Source organism: Nyctereutes procyonoides, unplaced genomic scaffold (genome assembly GCF_905146905.1).
Source record: "Nyctereutes procyonoides isolate TBG_1078 unplaced genomic scaffold, NYPRO_anot_genome, whole genome shotgun sequence".
NCBI lineage: Eukaryota > Metazoa > Chordata > Mammalia > Carnivora > Canidae > Nyctereutes > Nyctereutes procyonoides.
The window spans coordinates 4978890-4997390 of NW_026575128.1; the positions used below are offsets into that span (position 1 = coordinate 4978890).

At 44.1% G+C, this 18501-nt stretch overlaps 1 protein-coding gene across 1 annotated transcript in view; it reads left to right on the forward strand.

Annotated features, from left to right (window-relative positions):
- The window catches only part of GNL2 (G protein nucleolar 2), a 24740-nt gene continuing 6239 nt past the window's right edge, over positions 1-18501 (forward strand). The window contains exons 1-10 of the mRNA XM_055341924.1: positions 1-175; positions 2173-2257; positions 3224-3318; positions 5091-5230; positions 7800-7984; positions 11730-11796; positions 12852-13010; positions 13529-13642; positions 16933-17061; positions 17769-17873. Coding sequence (XP_055197899.1) covers positions 112-175; positions 2173-2257; positions 3224-3318; positions 5091-5230; positions 7800-7984; positions 11730-11796; positions 12852-13010; positions 13529-13642; positions 16933-17061; positions 17769-17873 — 1143 coding nt within the window. The 5' untranslated portion in view covers positions 1-111. The remainder of the gene's footprint in view (positions 176-2172; positions 2258-3223; positions 3319-5090; positions 5231-7799; positions 7985-11729; positions 11797-12851; positions 13011-13528; positions 13643-16932; positions 17062-17768; positions 17874-18501) is intronic.

The window sequence follows — 18501 nt, forward strand, 5'->3', positions numbered from 1 at the left end:
CCGGCGTGGTTGTGGAAGGGGGCGCTTCGGCGGGTCCTGCGGTGCTGCGGGCTCAGTTTACCGGTCAGGGCTCCCTCGGCCTAGCGCCCCGGTTCCCGTCGTGTCGGCAAGATGGTGAAGCCCAGGTACAAAGGACGGAGCACCATCAACCCCTCCAAGGCCAGCACCAACCCTGGTACGGGCGGCGGGGGCTCCGGAGGGGGGCTCGGAGGAGGCCGAGAGGGAGGAGGGGCGCCGGGGCCGGGGGATGCTGGGGCCGAGCGGGGACGAGGTGGTACTTTCCTTTCGGGGGCCCTGACCTCTTGCACGGCTCTCAGGGCAGGGGGGGGGGCGGGGGGGAGTGAACGCTCAGGCCTGGCAGCCCTGGGGCATCTCCAGTTGCCCGAGGTCCTGTGTGGGGCATCAGCCCGTCCCCAGTGTATTTCAGCCCCGTAGGACTGCAGCTTTCCAGCCCAGGGAATTGCTAGAAGCAAATTAGATAAAGTCCCATTACAGGGTGGTTGGTGTAGGGCAGACCCGGCTGGCGCACCTGCCTGCCCCTCTGGCTGCCTTTGACCCTTTAAATGAGAAAGGGGCTGGGGGGTTCTACATTTGGCCCTTGGAAGCAAATCCCGCCTGTAAAGGGCACAGAAAACCCTACAGATGGATACCTGGTGATCATTCCAGTAAAGATTTATTTTTTTTATTTTTTTACTTATTTTTTATTTTTTTAAGGTTGTATTTATTTATTTATTCATGAGAGACACACACAGAGAGGCAGAGACACAGGAAGAGGGAGAAGCAGGCTCCACGCAGGGAGCCCGACGTGGGACTCCATCCTGGGACCCCAGGATCGCGCCCTGAGCCAAAGGCAGATGCTCAACCGCTGAGCCACCCGGGCGTCCCAAAGATTTTTTTTGTTTTTTTTTTTAAAGATTTTTATTTACTTATTCATGAGACACAGAGAGAGGCAGAGACACAGGCAGAGGGAGAAGCAGGCTCCGTGCAGGGAGCCCGGTGGGGGAACTCGATCTCAGGACCCCGGGGTCACACCCTGGGCCGAAGGTGGATGCTCACTGAGCCACCCAGACATCCCTAAATAAGGGTGTTTTTAGAGATGTTTAGTTCTGCTGAGTTCCCACGTGCAGGATGAACAAGGTGGTTTGGGGGGTAGGGGGTAGGGAGGATCCCTTCTATTGGGTTTAGTTAATAAAACTTTGTTTTTAAATAAAGTTTTTTGAGAACTTTAGTTCACATCGAATGTTTTTCCTGGATTGCTGATAACTTATCCGATATGCGTAGACTGGAATCTTAGACTGTTAAACCCTGAAAAGGCCTTTTAGAGGTTATGATGTTACAGGGGAAGAGATGGAGCCAAAATTGGGGAAGTGGCTCATCACCGTTGGTTGGTTGGTTGGTTGGTTGGTTGGCTGGCGCAGCTCGTGAGCAGCAGAGCGGCCAGTGCTGGGATGTCAGCCTGATTTCTACTCTATCACTTCAGGAGTAGACAGGTGACTTGACCTCATCCCCCAAAAGGAAAGCTGGGCTAGTGTTAGCAATGCTGATTTGTCCTTGTCTTTCTCTCTGAGCCGTAAAGCAAAAACTTCCACTTTCTTTGCTGTTTATCGAACTAAAATAGTAAGAAATGAAGAAACTGGTACGTAAGGAACACCTGAGTATCAAACTTGTAGTCTCCACGATGCCTTGCCTGTAGCAGGCACTCAATCTGTTCCAACTGAGACCCACAGGTAGGAGCCCAGATGGTAATGTAACGCTTTTGTTCAAATTCTGGCTCTGCCACTTAGTAGCTGTGCGATTTGGGCAAGGTGGTCTGGCCACCTGTACCTCAGTTTCTTAGCCTGCAGAATGAGGATAGTGTATCTTGTTATAGGATTATCATATGGCTTACACGAGGTGATGCCTGTAATGCGGATCGCACAGTGCCACAATTAATGCTCAAAATTATTAGCTCTTATCAAACAACAGTCATACTGAGGATCAAAGATCAGGTCAGCTTTGTCCTACCACATAGCTTCCAGTGATAATAATTCCGTTGGAATGATAGAGGGAAAGAGAAAGAGATTTTGCAGCCAGGCGGCAGCTTGCCTACTTTGAACTAGTTGGTGTGTTTGAGGCTCTGACTACTTAAGCTTGGTTATCAAATAGTTTGCGGTCGGCTTCTGTCTTTCCTAGATCGAGTGCAGGGAGCAGGGGGCCAAAACATGAGGGACCGGGCCACCATCCGGCGCCTGAACATGTACAGGCAAAAGGAGCGCAGGTGAGCATTACACATTGTCCTCCTCCCCTTTCCTTCATGCCCCTTGTAGCTGAGACCTCGTAACCTTTGACATTCCCACTGCCACTTTCCCCAACTAGGAGTAGTATGTTTTCAAATATCATCTTATATGGGTGGTGTTATGATAAATGGCGGAGTTTTGGTTCAAGACGTGGGCAGCGGGTGGTGAAACGGTGATTGTGTCACAAGACTGTATGACCAGTGGAGGTTTTATTCCTCACAGCTTCAGCCTCCATGGATAGCACATTAAATCTCAAGTTAAATATCCTTCAGATAGAAATCTGGTTTTCTTTAACAAATTATATAGGACTGTGGTCATGAAAGCAGCCAGAAAACTTGTTTTTTAATGCGGAACTTTAGATGACAACATTGTGGCACTTGGAAACTCATCACGACTGTGAGTTCTGCTGAGGCAGCCTCTACCATGGGGACTTGCTGAGCGTGGCATTTTGCTAGCTGGTCTTAATTTGTTTGGTAATTAGATTCTTCATCCGTTCAGAAAGATGTGTCTAAAACACAAACGTCAATGAACTTAATTTGCCTTAGTCACCTACTCTGTTGTTTGCTTAAGAATTTTGAGTTCCAGCATAAATCACCCTCTACTTAAAATTCATTTAAACCAGTCTTCAAATAATTACCAAAAAAAACTCAAGTATGTGGGTTTTTTTTTTAAAGCAAATAAACAGTAAACAGATTTTTAAACATCAGCATTATTTGTTATTCATCCAGCAGAAATCATTACGTGCTCTGTTGCAAGAGGTTAAATGACTTTTAGACAATCTGTTTCAAATGTAGACGTACTTTTGTTTACTGAAGTCTGTATTTCATGATCATTTAAAACCAAAAAAAGAAAAAAGTTCCTTTTGATGGAAAGGGTATTCTGGAAACCAAGCTTTGCTCTTGCCTCTCTTCTGTCATCAACCAGAATCTGTTATTTCCTTAATTTAGGAACAGTCGTGGTAAAGTGATTAAGCCTCTGCAGTATCAGTCCACGGTGGCTTCTGGCACGGTGGCGAGAGTGGAGCCAAATATTAAGTGGTTTGGTGAGTATCATCCTCTGTCACTTTGGTATGCTGTGTGGAAAAGGGGAGGCTTAAAAGGTATATAAAAGGCAGAAGTTTTTGGGTAAATAGAACTGTCAAGGATTATATGAGAAAGGGCTCAGAAGTACCTGTAGTGGGAAAAGTGCTAAGAAAAGTAGTAGTGGTGGTGAATTCCATAGATAAGTTGTTTTTGTAAAGAGCTCATTATTTTTAGTTGTACGTAAACCCTTTTAAACAGATAAAGCTATCCTTATTGACCAGCATTCACAGACCTGAGAACTCTCTCTTAATTTCTGGTGGCCTGGAGAGATGGCTATTTGAAAGGTGCCTTGTAGATGTGTTTCTGCCTTTAACTCGAAGTGTAAGTGCATTTACTGGCAGTTGCTTTGAAATCTTTCTTTCTTTCTTTAAGATTTATTTATTCACGAAAGACAGAGAGAGAGAGAGAGAGAGAGAGAGAGAGGCAGAGACATAGCAGAGGGAGAAGCAGGCTCCATGCAGGGAGCCTGATGTGGAACTGGATCCCAGAAATCCAGGATCACGCACCGCTGAGCCACCCAGGCGTCCCTGAAATGTTTCTTAATGGGCATTTGCGCTCAGTTGCAGCAGTAGGATCCCTCATGGGTCGTTCCCGGGAGTGAATCAATGGGATCAGGGCTTCTTTCTTGGAAACTCCCATCTTCGTTTCAGTCTCAGGGCTTTCTCTCAGCTTTCCCCTTAGTCCCTGCTAGGTGCATGGGCCGATCAGATGGTCACACCCCACTGTTTGCCTGGTACTTGACCTCTGTGCTTGGCGGCAGATGGCAGCTCCGTTCACTGTCTTATATTTTTGACAGGATACCCTCTAGGAAGCTGCAACTTGGGAAAGTGTCAAAGAAAACTTTTTAGAGGGGTGTTTAGCTTGGTGGCTGTATACTGTGACTCTAGGTCCAGACCATCTGGGTGTGAATCCTAGTCCTTCCATTTCTGTGGCCGTGGGCAAGGTATCACGACTCTCTGTTCGTTCATTTCCTGTCTCTAAAATGAGTATAAAAACAGTCTGTATCTTGTAGGACTGCTCTGAGGATTACGTGGGTGACCACATGTGCGGTGCCTAGAGTCCTGGGCAGCAGTTGGTGAGCACAGTGTAAACGCTGTCGGTGTCCTCGGCACCGGCTTCATAACCCTAACCATCTTGGGATCTGTGTTTCTGCTGCAACACGCTGTCCCAATTTGAATGTGTGTTTCAGGCTCCCTCACCTACAAGGTGTTCTCCAGGTAGTGTTATATAGTTTTATTTTGCTCCCTTGCGTGGATTTACTGGCTCATTTCATAGTCCTTTCAAACCCTCATAAACGTAAAATGCAGTAACTGTGACCCGGTTCTGTGCTTCAGGATTCCTTATGTATATCGATAGGTCTGCTGTGATTGGCTCCAAATTTCTTTGCCAGATGGAGCAGGAAGTGTAGGACATTTGTCAAATCTCAGTTCTATTCACTGATGTTGATTTTTCAGTTTCATCCAGTCAGGAAATTGGGCTTGGAAAACTCTTGAAACCTTTTGTGTGTCTGGGTTGGTGGATTAGTTCACAGTGTATGAGTGCAGGAGAGGCAGTTTTTTTGTTTTTGTCCCCCCCCCTTTAAGTTTGAAAATGGCTCCATGGGATGGATGTATCGGGTGTTTGGGTAAGCCAGAGTAATTCAAAATCTTGCTTTTCCCTGTGTCGATGGGAAGAAGGATGTAGAAGCAAAAAGGAGTTATTTATTAAATGGCAGCATTCTTCTGTAAACCAGGAAACACACGCGTGATTAAACAGTCATCATTACAAAAATTTCAAGAGGAAATGGGCGCAGTTATGAAGGATCCATACAAAGTTGTCATGAAGCAAAGCAAGTTACCCATGTCTCTTCTCCACGATCGGATCCAGCCTCACGTAAGTTGGAGGATGACCCTGGCAATGGAATTTCTTAGGCACAGTTCACACCGACCCCTCTCCACCATATTCGTTTCTTGTTTTTCTGTAGAGAAGAGTGGCTTTAATGCAGTACCAGTGAGGTTTTCCTTTGTCAGGGCTCTCACCTTAGTAGGAACCACATTGTGTCAGGAAGGCACAGTATATAGTGGATCAGAGCACAGGCTTGGGAATCAGGCCTGACTTCGTCTTTGCTGTGTCCTGGTTAGGTTTCTCCGTGAGCTTTCACTTCCATGGCTGCCAAGTCAAAAAAACTTGCCTCCTTGGGTGATTGGATGCAGATGAAGCATTTGGCACATAACACCTAAGGCGCCGCCTAATTAAGAGCTCAGTGGATCATAGCTATACTGATACCAGTTGTACGTTTTTTTGGTAGGCAAACTAGCTTAAGTGGTAACTGCATCAAACTTTGGGGGAAACGTAGAGTCAGGATTGGGTTAGCAGAAGGAAGCCGTGGGTGCTGTGTACTTTCAGCTTCTGTGAGACCCTTGAAATTCCTTCCAGGGAACGAAAGTGTGCTGGTCACATTGGCTCTAAATTACTGGACTTGAAGGGCAGCAAGGACTGAATCCAGCTTGAAGTGGAATGAGTTTCACACAGAACCAAAGAAATGGCGTAATGTTTGCACGTTTTTCCTTGCATTGAATAATAATTCCCAGAAACGTAGCCAGTACATAAGCCTCAGTTCCAATGTAAGGAGGGGAAGGAAGCATTGACATGCATACATGGATTAAACAGTTCAAAGAAAATTGTTTACTCGCAGAACAAAATAAAAACCAAGGCCTGGTTATTGCCTCAGGTTTTGTCAATTATGCTTTGTTTTATGATGGACTAGAAGAATGGCGCCTATTAGTGGAATGACTGTTTTCTTTCAGGGAAACACATGAGCGTAATTCATGAGCCACAGACAAGTTGCTCATTTCCCTTGTTCTCTTTGTCTGTTCTCCCTAAAGCCATCTTTTAACAAACTGTTGAATCCTGTTTATGAGAACAGAGAGGTTTCATTATGGATTTATTGCTTTGTTGCCCATTCCAGTTGTTCAGTGCTTCTAAAATTCAGGCTTACACGGCTGACCTGTAGAGCCAAGGGTCTGTAGCTCCAGCAGTCAGCTAGTATTGCAGGCGGGTGCTCAAGAGTAAGGGATGAGTTTTCTCCCTTGGCCTTGAAAAACCCCGATTTTATTTTATCTACTGCTGGTTGTAAAACTTAATTCTGAGATGGCTGCACTGTGGGGAGTCAGATCAGATATGCTTTAACTCTTAGCGACATGCACATTATAATGGCTGTAATTCTGTAGCAATACAGCAAAAATACTGTAACTTGTTTGATCTGTGTACTTTATTGCATACTGCCTATAACTGCCTGGTACTTGTTAATGTATAGGTTTTCACGCACACATCCCGGTGTACTGTACTTTATAGGTTATTCATGAGATTTCCAAGGATTAACTTTGATGACAATTTTCCCAGTGACATTAGCACCAAGTTCCCGTGTAAAACTTGACCCTTCTGTTTGGGGATGTTGCCTTGTTGGAGGGTAGCAGGTAAAACTGAACTAAGAGATGAGTTAGAGGATCTGAAAAGGTGACCATAGCTTGAGGATCTTTGGGAATTGGAGGGGGGCTATCAAGGTCAGAAGCCACGAGGGTTGCTCTAGCATCCATGTTTAATGGCTGGTGCCTATAGAGGAGCTTTGTACTGAGGGGCAGAGGACAATTTTTTTTTTTTTTGAGGCTATTTTCTGCCGGCTGTTCACAGTCTGTTACGTGATAGATTCTTTTTTTTTTTTTTTTACGTGATAGATTCTAACTCAAACTTTGACTTTTATCCTGCTTCAAAAATTCCTATGCCCGTAACTCCTTTACAGGCACAGCAAGTTCTAGTTAGTATCAGGTTCCTTTTATCACATCTAAAGTATTATTTTGGACTTTTGCTAGATGTTTTTCATCTGAAGACTTTCCATGTGCATTTAATAAAAACGTTACCTAAATTAGGGAAAATGTTATCTGAAACTAAAATGCATCTTACAAAACAAGCAATTCCTTTTAGCCATGAAAGAAATTAACTTCCAAGAAAAAGTTGGCATTTACAGTTGGTTTTAAAAAAACACACAAATTTGAGTATGATTGTCCTTGACAAAATCTGTGAGTTTGGAGAATTTTATGCACTTGTTTGAAAGCTCAAAAAAAAAGGTCAGGAAAGATAAGTTAACGTTCATCATTGTAGCCTTAATTACATTTGACTGAAGTTTATGATAAATGAAATAAAGCAGAGTTTTTGGCAAGTCTCACACAACTATTCATACTTGCTGTGACTATTTGTATTACTTTTATATTTCTCCAAGGAGGCCTACAGAACTTCACAATTAGAGAACAGGGGCTTTTGCCCTTTTAGGTATGTGGATGCAGTAGCTTTTGGTATGGGTTGAGCCTTGGAAAAATAAAAGAAGAAAACCTTTCCCGGGTCGGTTAACTTTTGCTCTTGCTTGGTACCTTCCTTAGCTTCATGCAGGATTCTCTTTTCTCTTTAGAACTCAAAGGTGCACATTCTTGATACTGAAAGCTTTGAAAATACATTCGGCCCAAAGTCACAGAGGAAGCGACCAAACTTACTTGCGAGTGATATGCAGTCTCTTCTAGAAAATGCAGAAATGTCCACTGAGAGCTATGATGAGGGCAAGGATCGTGACCTGGTCACTGAAGACACTGGTGTGAGGTACAGTTTGAATGTTCTTACTGCTCTCATTTGCTCTTCTGCAACAAAACATTGTCTTTACCTTTATTTTACCTACATGGAGCTCAGTGCTTTAACTCCTTTTTTTTTTAAGATTTTATTTATTTGAGAGAGAACACAAGCAGGGGAAGTGGCGGAGGGAGAGGGAGAAGCAGATTCCCCCCTGAACCGGGAGCCTGATATAGGGCTCGATCCCAGGACCCTGGGGTCATGACCTGAGCTGAAGGTGGTTGCTCAACCGACTGAGCCACTGGGGCGCCCCAGTGCTTTAACTCGTAGATGGGGAGTGCTCTTCTTCCCTTTGACTAGAAAAAGTCATGAAGCTGGAGCCGGACTGAAAATAAGTTGAGGTGGCTTGTTTTCTCTAGGTCTCTTTTCATCCCCAAAATAAAAATAAATAAATATTCTTTTCCTTTGTTGTAATAGCAGTAGAGTCTAGGATAGACAATTTAGAATATGTAGTTAAATTAGAACTGCAACACAAAGAAACTAAGAATCCTAATCCCACCGACCATGTCATTAAATTGTTAAAATTGTCAATGTCAGGGCTTCTTTAAACAGAGACTCTGGACCACTGGGGGTTCACAGATGGCCTTTGAGTTTCCTGGGACCCTCTGAAGATAATGTGGAAAGTGTATGTATGTGCATAAAGGTGGTGGTGGTTGTTGGTCTTATATTTGTTTTTGGGAGGGGAAAAGAATTGATAGCTTTGTCATATTCTCACAAGAGTTTGTACACAAAAGGTGGTCAAGAATCAGTCACTGTTGTATATATGAATCTAGATCTTTTTTTATGCTCTGTGTTTATTTATAAATATAATACCTATGACTATATTTTAACTTGCCTTTTAATATATTTTTCTAAATGAATATGAATAGATTTCCATGTCAGTACTTAATTGACAGTCCCACTGTGGAACATTTATGCTGTTTGTAGTTTTGTCCTGTAGTAAATAAGGCTTGGGTAAAACATCAATGTGACCGAATCTTCTTAACTATTCCCCACGGATGCTTTCTTATGGGGGAGATTACTGCGTCAGAGCACGCGTGTTTGTAGGCAGCTGCCGAGTGCCCTCGGAGGGAGCTGCCCAGTGTTGCCCCTCCCCCTTCGTGAGTGTGCCAGGTGCCTTAGCATTGAGGTGCTATTGCTGGCCTGCAGCAAGCAGGGCCGCCCCGGTGCTGTCCATGGCCCGTTTCCAGCTGTGCGCCTCCTCGAGATAACATCAGGCCATTTGAGGCCCAGCAAGAGAGGTGGCAAGTTCATTTCTTCCTAGAAGTATTTGGATTTTGTGTGCTTCTGCTGTTGTGAATTTTTTCCTCCTCCAAAAGGTGCAGTAGATAATGGAGGAGAAGACAAGATATTTTTATTTCTGAGACACTAGGTAAATGTCAGTGAGGCTAGCAGATAAACAGATTCTCAACCTTATCAGAAATCTGTTGCTTCCTTTGGGAGTATAGGTTATGACTCAGGTCCTGCTGATTCATTTTCATGATCTTCTGTGACATGTTGGATACCTATAGTCACACTTTTTTTTTTTTTTTTAAGGTTTATTTGAGAGAGAGTGCGCACGTGTGGAGTAGGGGGCAGAGGGAGAGAGAAACTCAAGCAGGTTCCTATCCTGGACTTGGGGACTTGATCTCATAACCCTGAAATCATGATCTGAACTGAAACCAAGAGTTGGATGCTTAGTCGACTGTGCCACCCAGGGGCCCCTACCTATAGTCACTTTTAAAAATATTTTGGACGCCTGGGTGACTCCATCAGTTAAGCATGTACCTTCAGCTCAGGTCATGACCCCATGGTCCTGGGATTAAGTCTTCATTGGGCTCCCTGCTCAGTGGGAATCCCGCTTCTCCCTCTTTCTCTGCCCCTCCCCACTGCTTGTGGTCTCCCTCTCTCAAATAAATAAATAAAATCTTCTTTAAAAAATAAAAATATTTTTTTATTTTTGGAGATGCCTGACTGGCTTGGTCGGTAGAGTATGTGACCCTTGATTTGGGGGATTATAAGTTTGAGCCCCACATTGGGTATAGAGATTGATTAAAAACAAAACCTTGGGATCCCTGATTTTGTTTGTGGCTCAGTGGTTTAACGCCTGCCTTTGGCCCAGGGTGTGATCCTGGAGACCCGGGATGGAGTCCCATGTCAGACTCTCTGGGTGGAACCTGCTTCTCCCTCTGCCTGTGTCTCTGCCTCTCTTTCTCTGTGTCTCTCATGAATAAATATATAAAATCTTTAAAAAACAAAACAAAATCTTAAAATAGGACTTTGAAAAATAAAATACTGTTATCTTTGAAATTTTCAAGTTTTTTTCATATTTTTAATGTATGATCTATGGCTTAAGTATTTTTAATTTAACATTTTATCAATTTATTCATGATTACTCTTTAATCGCCATCACCAATTTCACCCATCCCCCACCTACCTCCCCTCTGATAACCATTAATTTGTTCTTTAAAGGTAAGAGTCTGTTTCTAAGGTTTATTTCTCTTTTTTCTTTGCTTGTTTGGTTTCGTAAATTCCATATGTGAGTGAAATTCTATGGCATTTGTCTTTCTCTGACTGACTTCACGGAGCATTATACTCTCTAGCTCCATTCACGTTGTTGCATATGGCAAGATTTCACTCTTTTTGCTGGCTGAGTAATGTCCCATTGTGTCTACATACCACAACTTTTTCATTCATCAATTGATGGCCACTTGGGCTGCCTTCATAATTTGGGTATTGTACATAATCCTGCTACAAACATAGGATTGCATATATATCTTTTCAAAATTAGTGTTCTTGTATTCCTTGAGATACCCAGGAGTGCAATTACTGGATCATGTATTAGTTCTACTTTTAACTTTCTGAGGAAGCTCCATTCTGGTTTCCACAGTGGCTGCTCTGGTTTGCATTCCCACCAGCAGCCCACGAGTGTTCTCCTTTCTCCACGTCGTTGCGAACACCTGTTGTTTCTGGAGTTTTTTCTTTTAATCCAATTTTTTTACTGTGGTATTTATCCTTTCAGTCATTTTTAAGCCTGCAATTCAGTGATACTAAGTACATCCACGTGGTTATGCAGCCATCACCGTTCCATGTCCATTTCCAGAACTCTTTCATGTCATCTCACACTGAAAGTCTTTAGTGGATAGTAACTTCCCCCTGCTTGGTGGCCACCATTCTATGTTGTCTCTGAGGAGTATGACTCCTCTTATGAGAGGTAGTTGATATTAAGTGCAGTCCTAAGTCTCTTTCCTTTCGTGTGTGGCTTATTTCATGACCAGAATGTCGCTGGGGTCATCCATGTTGTGGCCTGCATCAGTACTTTATTCTTTTTCATTGATGAATAATATTCCCTTGTGTATACAGCACAATTTTCATCCATCCATCCATTCATTGATGGACATTTGGATATAGTCACTTTTTAATTTTTTTTTTTTTTTTTTTTTATTTATGATAGTCACACACACACAGAGAGACATAGGCAGAGGGAGAAGCAGGCTCCATGCACCATGAGCCCGACGTGGGACTCGATCCGGGGTCTCCAGGATCGCGCCCTGGGCCAAAGGCAAGCGCTAAACCGCTGCGCCACCCAGGGATCCCTATAGTCACTTTTTAAATGATGAAATGTGCTTTTGTCCTGTCTCCAAGTAGCTTTGATGCTCTTTTCCTGTGATATATGGTCAACTTCTCCTTAAACATCCTCTTTATAGGGTTCAGTTGCTCACTTTGTTTTCTTATTTAGAAATGAAGCTCAAGAAGAGATATATAAAAAGGGACAGTCCAAAAGAATATGGGGAGAACTCTATAAGGTAAGACTTTCAGTTCTTTCTTGTTGAGTGCTGTTTTTTTTTTTTTTAATCTTTTATTTATTCATGAGAGACAGGGAGAGACATAGGCAGAGGGAGAAGCAGGCTCCTCACAGGGAGCCCAATGTGGGACTTGATCCCAGGACCCTGGGATCACGACCTGAGTCACTGAGCCACCCAGGCGTCCCTTGTTGAGTGCTTCTTTTGGCTTTCATGATTTATTTATTTATTTATTTTTATTTTTATTTTTATTTTTATTTTTATTTTTTGGCTTTCACGATCTTATATGAGAAAACTGATCTTGATATATGGAAGCTCTGTCAAGTAAGCACACATTCCACTGCCCATTGCATCCTCACTGCCCCTCTTCACCAAAACCAGGATAGATGTGGCTAGGCATGTAACTATTTTGGATAACTTTTTTTTTAAATAACACTGACAGCTATGTTACATAGACCTTAGATTTATCATACGTCGTTAGAGCTGCTCCTCTCCTTATGGATGAGAACCTGCATCTAGAAAGGTTGAATACCTCAGCCAGCTCACCCAGCTGGTTCATGGAGGAGCCTTCATGTGTCCTGAGTCCTGGCCCAGTCCTCTTCAACTGGCTGAGTTTTATGTCCATGTACTAGAGAGAATTTTCGGTGACAGAGGTTTTCAAGGACAGTCCCATAATCCAGCAGTAACATAACAGGAAGGTAGTACCCTGAAGGCAAACTAAATTGCGTAGCTTTTGATAAAATACATAAAACCTGTGACAATAGAAACTTTTAGAAGTCTAAGAAGTAAATGAGTTCATTGAATAATGAACAGTAGTCACGAAGTACGGTGGGTTTCACCTAACAAAGTTTTCCGATTTGAAATTCAGCAAGTTTCTTCTACTCACAGGACAGGAAAAGTTTTGAATTCCAATGACTGGGCATTGAGATTGGCCACAACCTACTTGTGTTTTGAAGTTCTCATTATTATTTTATTTCCCCCAGGTTCCTTTAAATGTCCTTGGCCTCCCACTTCTCATTTATACTAAAGCAAATCATTTTCACTTCTTTGAATCGCAGGTGATAGACTCCTCAGATGTGGTAGTTCAAGTTCTTGATGCTAGAGATCCGATGGGTACCCGTTCCCCTCACATTGAGACTTACTTGAAGAAGGAGAAACCTTGGAAGCACCTTATTTTTGTTCTTAACAAATGTGACCTTGTTCCAACTTGGGCAACAGTAAGTACAGCTGCTTACCCAGAACAGACAGCCAGGCTGCTCAGCTCATTGGAGGCCAAGTTACCTGTAAATAAGTCCATTTCATGGTTTTTAGAATCTGAGACCTTAAAGCGCTGGACTCCTTGACGTGGTAGTCCTGGAAGCATTCTCGCTGAAAACAGAACTAAAATGTGCTTCACCCACAGGGGGCAGTCACCTTCTATTCTCTGATGGCTGACGAAGGGACAGCTGCAGTACCCCACGGGATAAAGGGTGGTGTCCCTTCCCCTGGGGGTAGAAGCTGCCACAGCCATCTGTTACATTAATTGCATTTAGTTGCCACGAAGGCATTTTTGTAATTGTTCCATGTTTGTCAGACAAAAGATAAAGCGTTAGCTGTCATTCTTTAAAAAAAAATGTTTTAAGAATGACAGCTAACATTTTCCTTAGACAGCTGTATATTTGAGATACAGTCTGTAACTCAAGCTCTGAGTCTTTCTGGATTATGAATAAACAAGTATCTTCTCTTTCCCTTTTAGAAACGTTGGGTGGCTGTCCTCTCCCAGGATTATCCAACACTTGCCTTCCACGCAAGTCTTACCAACCCTTTTGGCAAAGGAGCATTTATTCAGCTTCTTCGGCAGTTCGGCAAGGTACTGGGACCTTACATGTCTCCCCTGGAGGGTGTAGGTCTGGGCCTGTGGAAGAATTTCTCTGGCCAGTGTGCGTCAGAAGGTTACCCACACTTCCCCCATCTTGGTAATGAGAAGGGTGTTTTCAAGAGAAGACGTACAGTCCTAGAGCCTCAGGGTCATAAGGGATTTCAGAAAGTACCTTCCAGCTCAGCCATTGCCCCCATGGCCCCCGTCTTTGATGAGCATTACTTCCTTTCTGCTGTTCCCCTGGCACCTGAGGGTCCATCCTGTGCTTGAGGATGGGGCCTCCCCATGCTCTGTATTCCCCATCCTGGCTTTGTAAAGAGGCCTGCCCTGCTGCCTCTGCTCTCAGGCCTATGCAGTTTCTACCCTGTCCCTGCCGATCCCTGATCCAATGTCACTTTCTTGGGGAGGCCCTGCCACCAGGTCGCCCTAGCAGACGTTCACAGAGCTTCACGTTCTGTACCTGCAGCTTGGTGTTTGTGTGTCTCATTCATCCTTCCTGGCTTCTCACAAGGATGCACATCCTCTGTCCCACCGTCCCCACTTCCCGGAAGCAGACGCTTTCAACTTGTGGCCGTTAGTTACCTCCATCATTTTCTTCCATATTTTTAATACCTGCATACGATTCTATTTCTGATCTCTCCACCCTCCCCACCTCCACCCTGCTACCTGCCATATTAGACATTAGCGAAGTCTCTGCTGTGGAAAATAAGGACTGAGTTTCTTAACAGCCATCCTTTCCCGGTGCATGCTCCCCCCGCTGTGTTCTCCCTGTGTCATACATCATCTGGCTAGATTATTATTTCCTTCAGTGTTTACGTTATTATGACTGTAAAATATCAGTCACAGCTGATCCACATAGTGCTATGATTATAATTCCTTTCTAATAGAACCTTCTGTCTTCTCTGGTGTTAATTAGCTCCTTGTCGTTTGTCACTAACGTGTCACCAGATCCTCTGGCAGGGTAGGAGCTTTGAGAATGATGGGCCACCTCCCTTCTAGTCAGGACTGTCTGCTCAGAGGCCGGCTGCAGAGTCTCCTTCCTGGGATCTCCTTCACTGTCATCCTGAGCATTTGCCATGGCTCTTTCCTGGGCCTGAGCCCTTGTTCACTGGGATCAAGGGATCAGGACAGGATCTTCTTTCTTGGTTTTTCTTCTTTTCTGGTTTACTCCTTCCCTTTAATGGAAGATATTTTCCAAAAACTCCCTGAGAAGCAGTGCTTAGGAGGAGACCTTGTGTTTTGGAAATACCTTTATTCTGTCCTCACACTGTTTCTCCCCAGAACGCTGAGGGCACCACTGCATTGTCTTCTGGTAGCTTCTATTAGGCCATTGAGAAATCTGAGGCCATGCTGACTCTTAATTCTTTGTGGATGGGATCTCTTAAAAAAAAAAAATTCCCATTTAAAAAATTGACTCACTTTAAGGTGAGTCTTCCACTGTTTATTGAGTTTGACACTGGATGAGACTTTGTCTGATGTTCTGTATTATTTCTTGGAGATGCCCCCACCTTCCACCCAATCATCTCGTTCAGGACATGGGTTTTATCTCCTGGTTTAATTCTTGAATTTTCTTTTCTTTATTTTAGTGCCTTTGTGATGTTTTGCTCTATTTTGTGGAAAGTTTCTCTGACTCAGTCATCTAGCCGTTCTTTAGCAACATGTATTTTACTTCTCACTTGAGAGTTGTCCTGCCCTATTCTTGTTTCACAGATAAATTGTCATCCGTTTCTGAGAATAAGGATAGTGGTTTTTGAAATTGTTTTCTCTCCTTACGTTGACTGTTTCCTGCCAGGTTCTTTGTGTTTTTCTGTGTTGAAATGTCTTGGTTCTTCATTCATATTTAAGGGGGAGCCAGTAAAAAAAAAGCCAATGGAAGTTTTAAGTGGGGGATGGGCGTTTTTGAGCAATAGATTTCACTGTAGGTAACGAGGTAGAAACCCAATATTGTGTTGGAGGGCACCCTAGGTATCAGTGTCTATAGATCTTTGCTCTTGAATCTGAGTTTCCCCCACAAAGAAGTCTCCCGGTCTCCAGCTCAGAGGTGTATAAGCTTGACTGCCAGGGTTCTGGGAACTCAGTGGGAGTAGGGGCCTATAGCTTCCCATTTAGGTCTGAAAATGAAAGATTATTTTTGGAGATGCAGGATTTCCAAAAAATCAGCATCTGGTAAGGCCCTGGGGCAGAGAAGTTGGGTGCCCTTGGGGGAGGGAGGGGTAGCACGGTGTCACTGCTCTGCAGACTTCTCACTAGTCTGGATTTCAGACTCCCTTAGCGGTAGCTGTCCCACCAGTTCCCAAGGGCTTTTGTGATTCTTTGGCAGTATTTTTTTTTTTTAATTTTTTTTTTTTTTTTTTTTAATTTACTTATGATAGTCACAGAGAGAGAGATAGAGGCAGAGACACAGGCAGAGGGAGAAGCAGGCTCCATGCACCGGGAGCCCGACGTGGGACTCGATCCCGGGTCTCCAGGATAGCACCCTAGGCCAAAGGCAGGCGCCAAACCGCTGCGCCACCCAGGGATCCCCTCTTTGGCAGTATTTTTGCTGGTTTTTTGTTTTTCTACCTTGGCTTTCATCTTTGTAGTGGGCCAAATTAGATACTACCTCTTAGCTGCTAGTATTTTGTTAACATCGTATGTTTTTATGGGCTCATTTCCAGCTCATTCCTTGGTTTTATATCCCTGGTTCTCTGGGTTCCTATGTGTTCATTCCCATTGCTGTCATCATAGTGGAGTTTGTGGCGGGAGTGAGGCCAGTGTGAGCCCTTGGTCCACCATCTTTCATCAGAAATCTCAGCTAGTTGTAGAGTGTTGCTGAACTCTGTCTCCTTGACTCACCCACTGGTCTAACTTCTGAGGTTACTCCTTTTTCTTCTGTCGTTTGTTTTTTGGCAATGAAAACACAAAACGCATTGTGCAGAGAAAAGGAGGGATGGGTCTTGGGATTGCCAGTTGGTGTATCTGTGGATGGTGTTCTAAACTGATGACTAACAAGTTCTTTCTTCCTTGGCTACTCGACCTACATACTTTTTAACCTTAAAACATTCAAGAACAATAGCACATGGACAACTGAGGAAATGAGTCACCTCTGATTTATTAATAAGTGTGTGTGTGCAGCCCACTAAGACGATGTAGGTGGTGTGTGTCTAGGCTTTAGATCAGATCAAGTTCTAGTGACACTTTTGCCCCGTGTTCTTTATTTTACTAGCAAAGTAACACAACCTCTTTTTCCCAAGAGATACTCGTGACTGTGTGTATGTGGTGTATATTCTTTCCTTGAACAGTTGCACACTGACAAGAAGCAGATCAGCGTCGGCTTCATTGGCTATCCAAATGTCGGCAAGAGCTCTGTGATAAACACATTGCGCTCCAAGAAAGTTTGCAATGTGGCCCCCATTGCAGGTGAAACAAAGGTACGTCTGGCTCGAGGGGTCCTTATGTACGTTGCCATATTTTATTTCCACGGAGGGTGGAACACGGAGGTTTCTGGTCTGCTTCTCGTGAATGAAGTCCAGCATGGAGAGTTTGATCTCCATGTGATAGTTTGGAACGTACCAGAGTTGTCTCTGCCCATTTTGGTAAGATTGAGTGTACTTTGTATGGCACTGTGTGCCTTTGGCATGATCTGGGAGGTGCCGTTCATATTTAAGTCTGTTTTAAATTGTCTCTCCAGCCTTATTCTTTGATAAACAAAACTAACCCAAGAATATTTGGTACCTGGGTTATCAAAGAAAATTCAGTGTTACGGTAGATTCTGGCAGTTGAGGACAGACCCTGAAACCCAGAGTATTTGGGGGGCACTGTGGTTCTACTGAAAGGAAGGGGAGCCAGTCGGTATTAAGCTTCCAAGAGTGCTTTGAAAAATCGGGGACCAGTTGATTTGATATTATCTGTCTCATTTTTAAACTCTTTGCTGATGGGAACTGTAGTTTTAGACTCAGTGGAAGTGCCTCGTGCGTGGCCCAAGTAGAGGAGAGACTTCTAGCTTCGTGACTTGGCAGGTTGCTTGGCTTTGAGCCCTGACCCCTTCCCTTCCTAGCTTCGTGAGCATCAGCGGTTTGTGAAATTAGACTCCTAGTGTTTGACCCAGGGGAGTCTCTGGCTTTTTTTTGGACTTCAGGTCTGGCAGTACATCACGTTGATGCGTCGGATATTCCTTATCGACTGTCCAGGTGTGGTTTATCCCTCTGAAGACTCAGAGACGGACATCGTGCTAAAAGGAGTGGTGAGTATTTTGGTTCTGAGAGGCTCTTTGTTTGCCTTTGAGGGGAGCATTCTGTGGAGAACACTGGATATTTTTCTGTTTCACTCATTCAGAAGACAGTTTGGAGTCTGCCCGTCTGACCAGACTTTAGGAACACGGTGCTCAGCAGGGCGGCCTCTCCCTTCCTCTGAAGCCTGCTTGGGGAGTCAGTGGAGCTGTGGGCATATCTGGTCAATGTCATCCCACAAGAGTTTGTAGTTTACACACAGGATCCAGGGGAAAGCAGGGCCTGTTTATGTTTAGTGATCATTCATCTTCGAGGGTTTATGGGCTGAGTCATTTTGGAACTCAGGCATTTCCTCACTTGTTTCTGAATACGACCAAAACCTTTAAACGGCTCCACTTAACCTTAGCCAGGGCCACTGGCCATACATCCTGTGCACATTCCTCCCCTCTTTCCTTAAACTATCGAATTCTCTTTGTGTCCTGGGATTGGCAGGCTTTTCACCGTTTCTGCAAGTGTGTAGCATGAGACGGTCCAACTTGAGACTGCTTGTGGAACCACAGTTAGTTTGTGGTGAGCAGGGATCAGCACCGAGTCCTGGGCTCCATGGTGGTGGCCAGTGTGCAGGGACCTTCCAGCCGACCG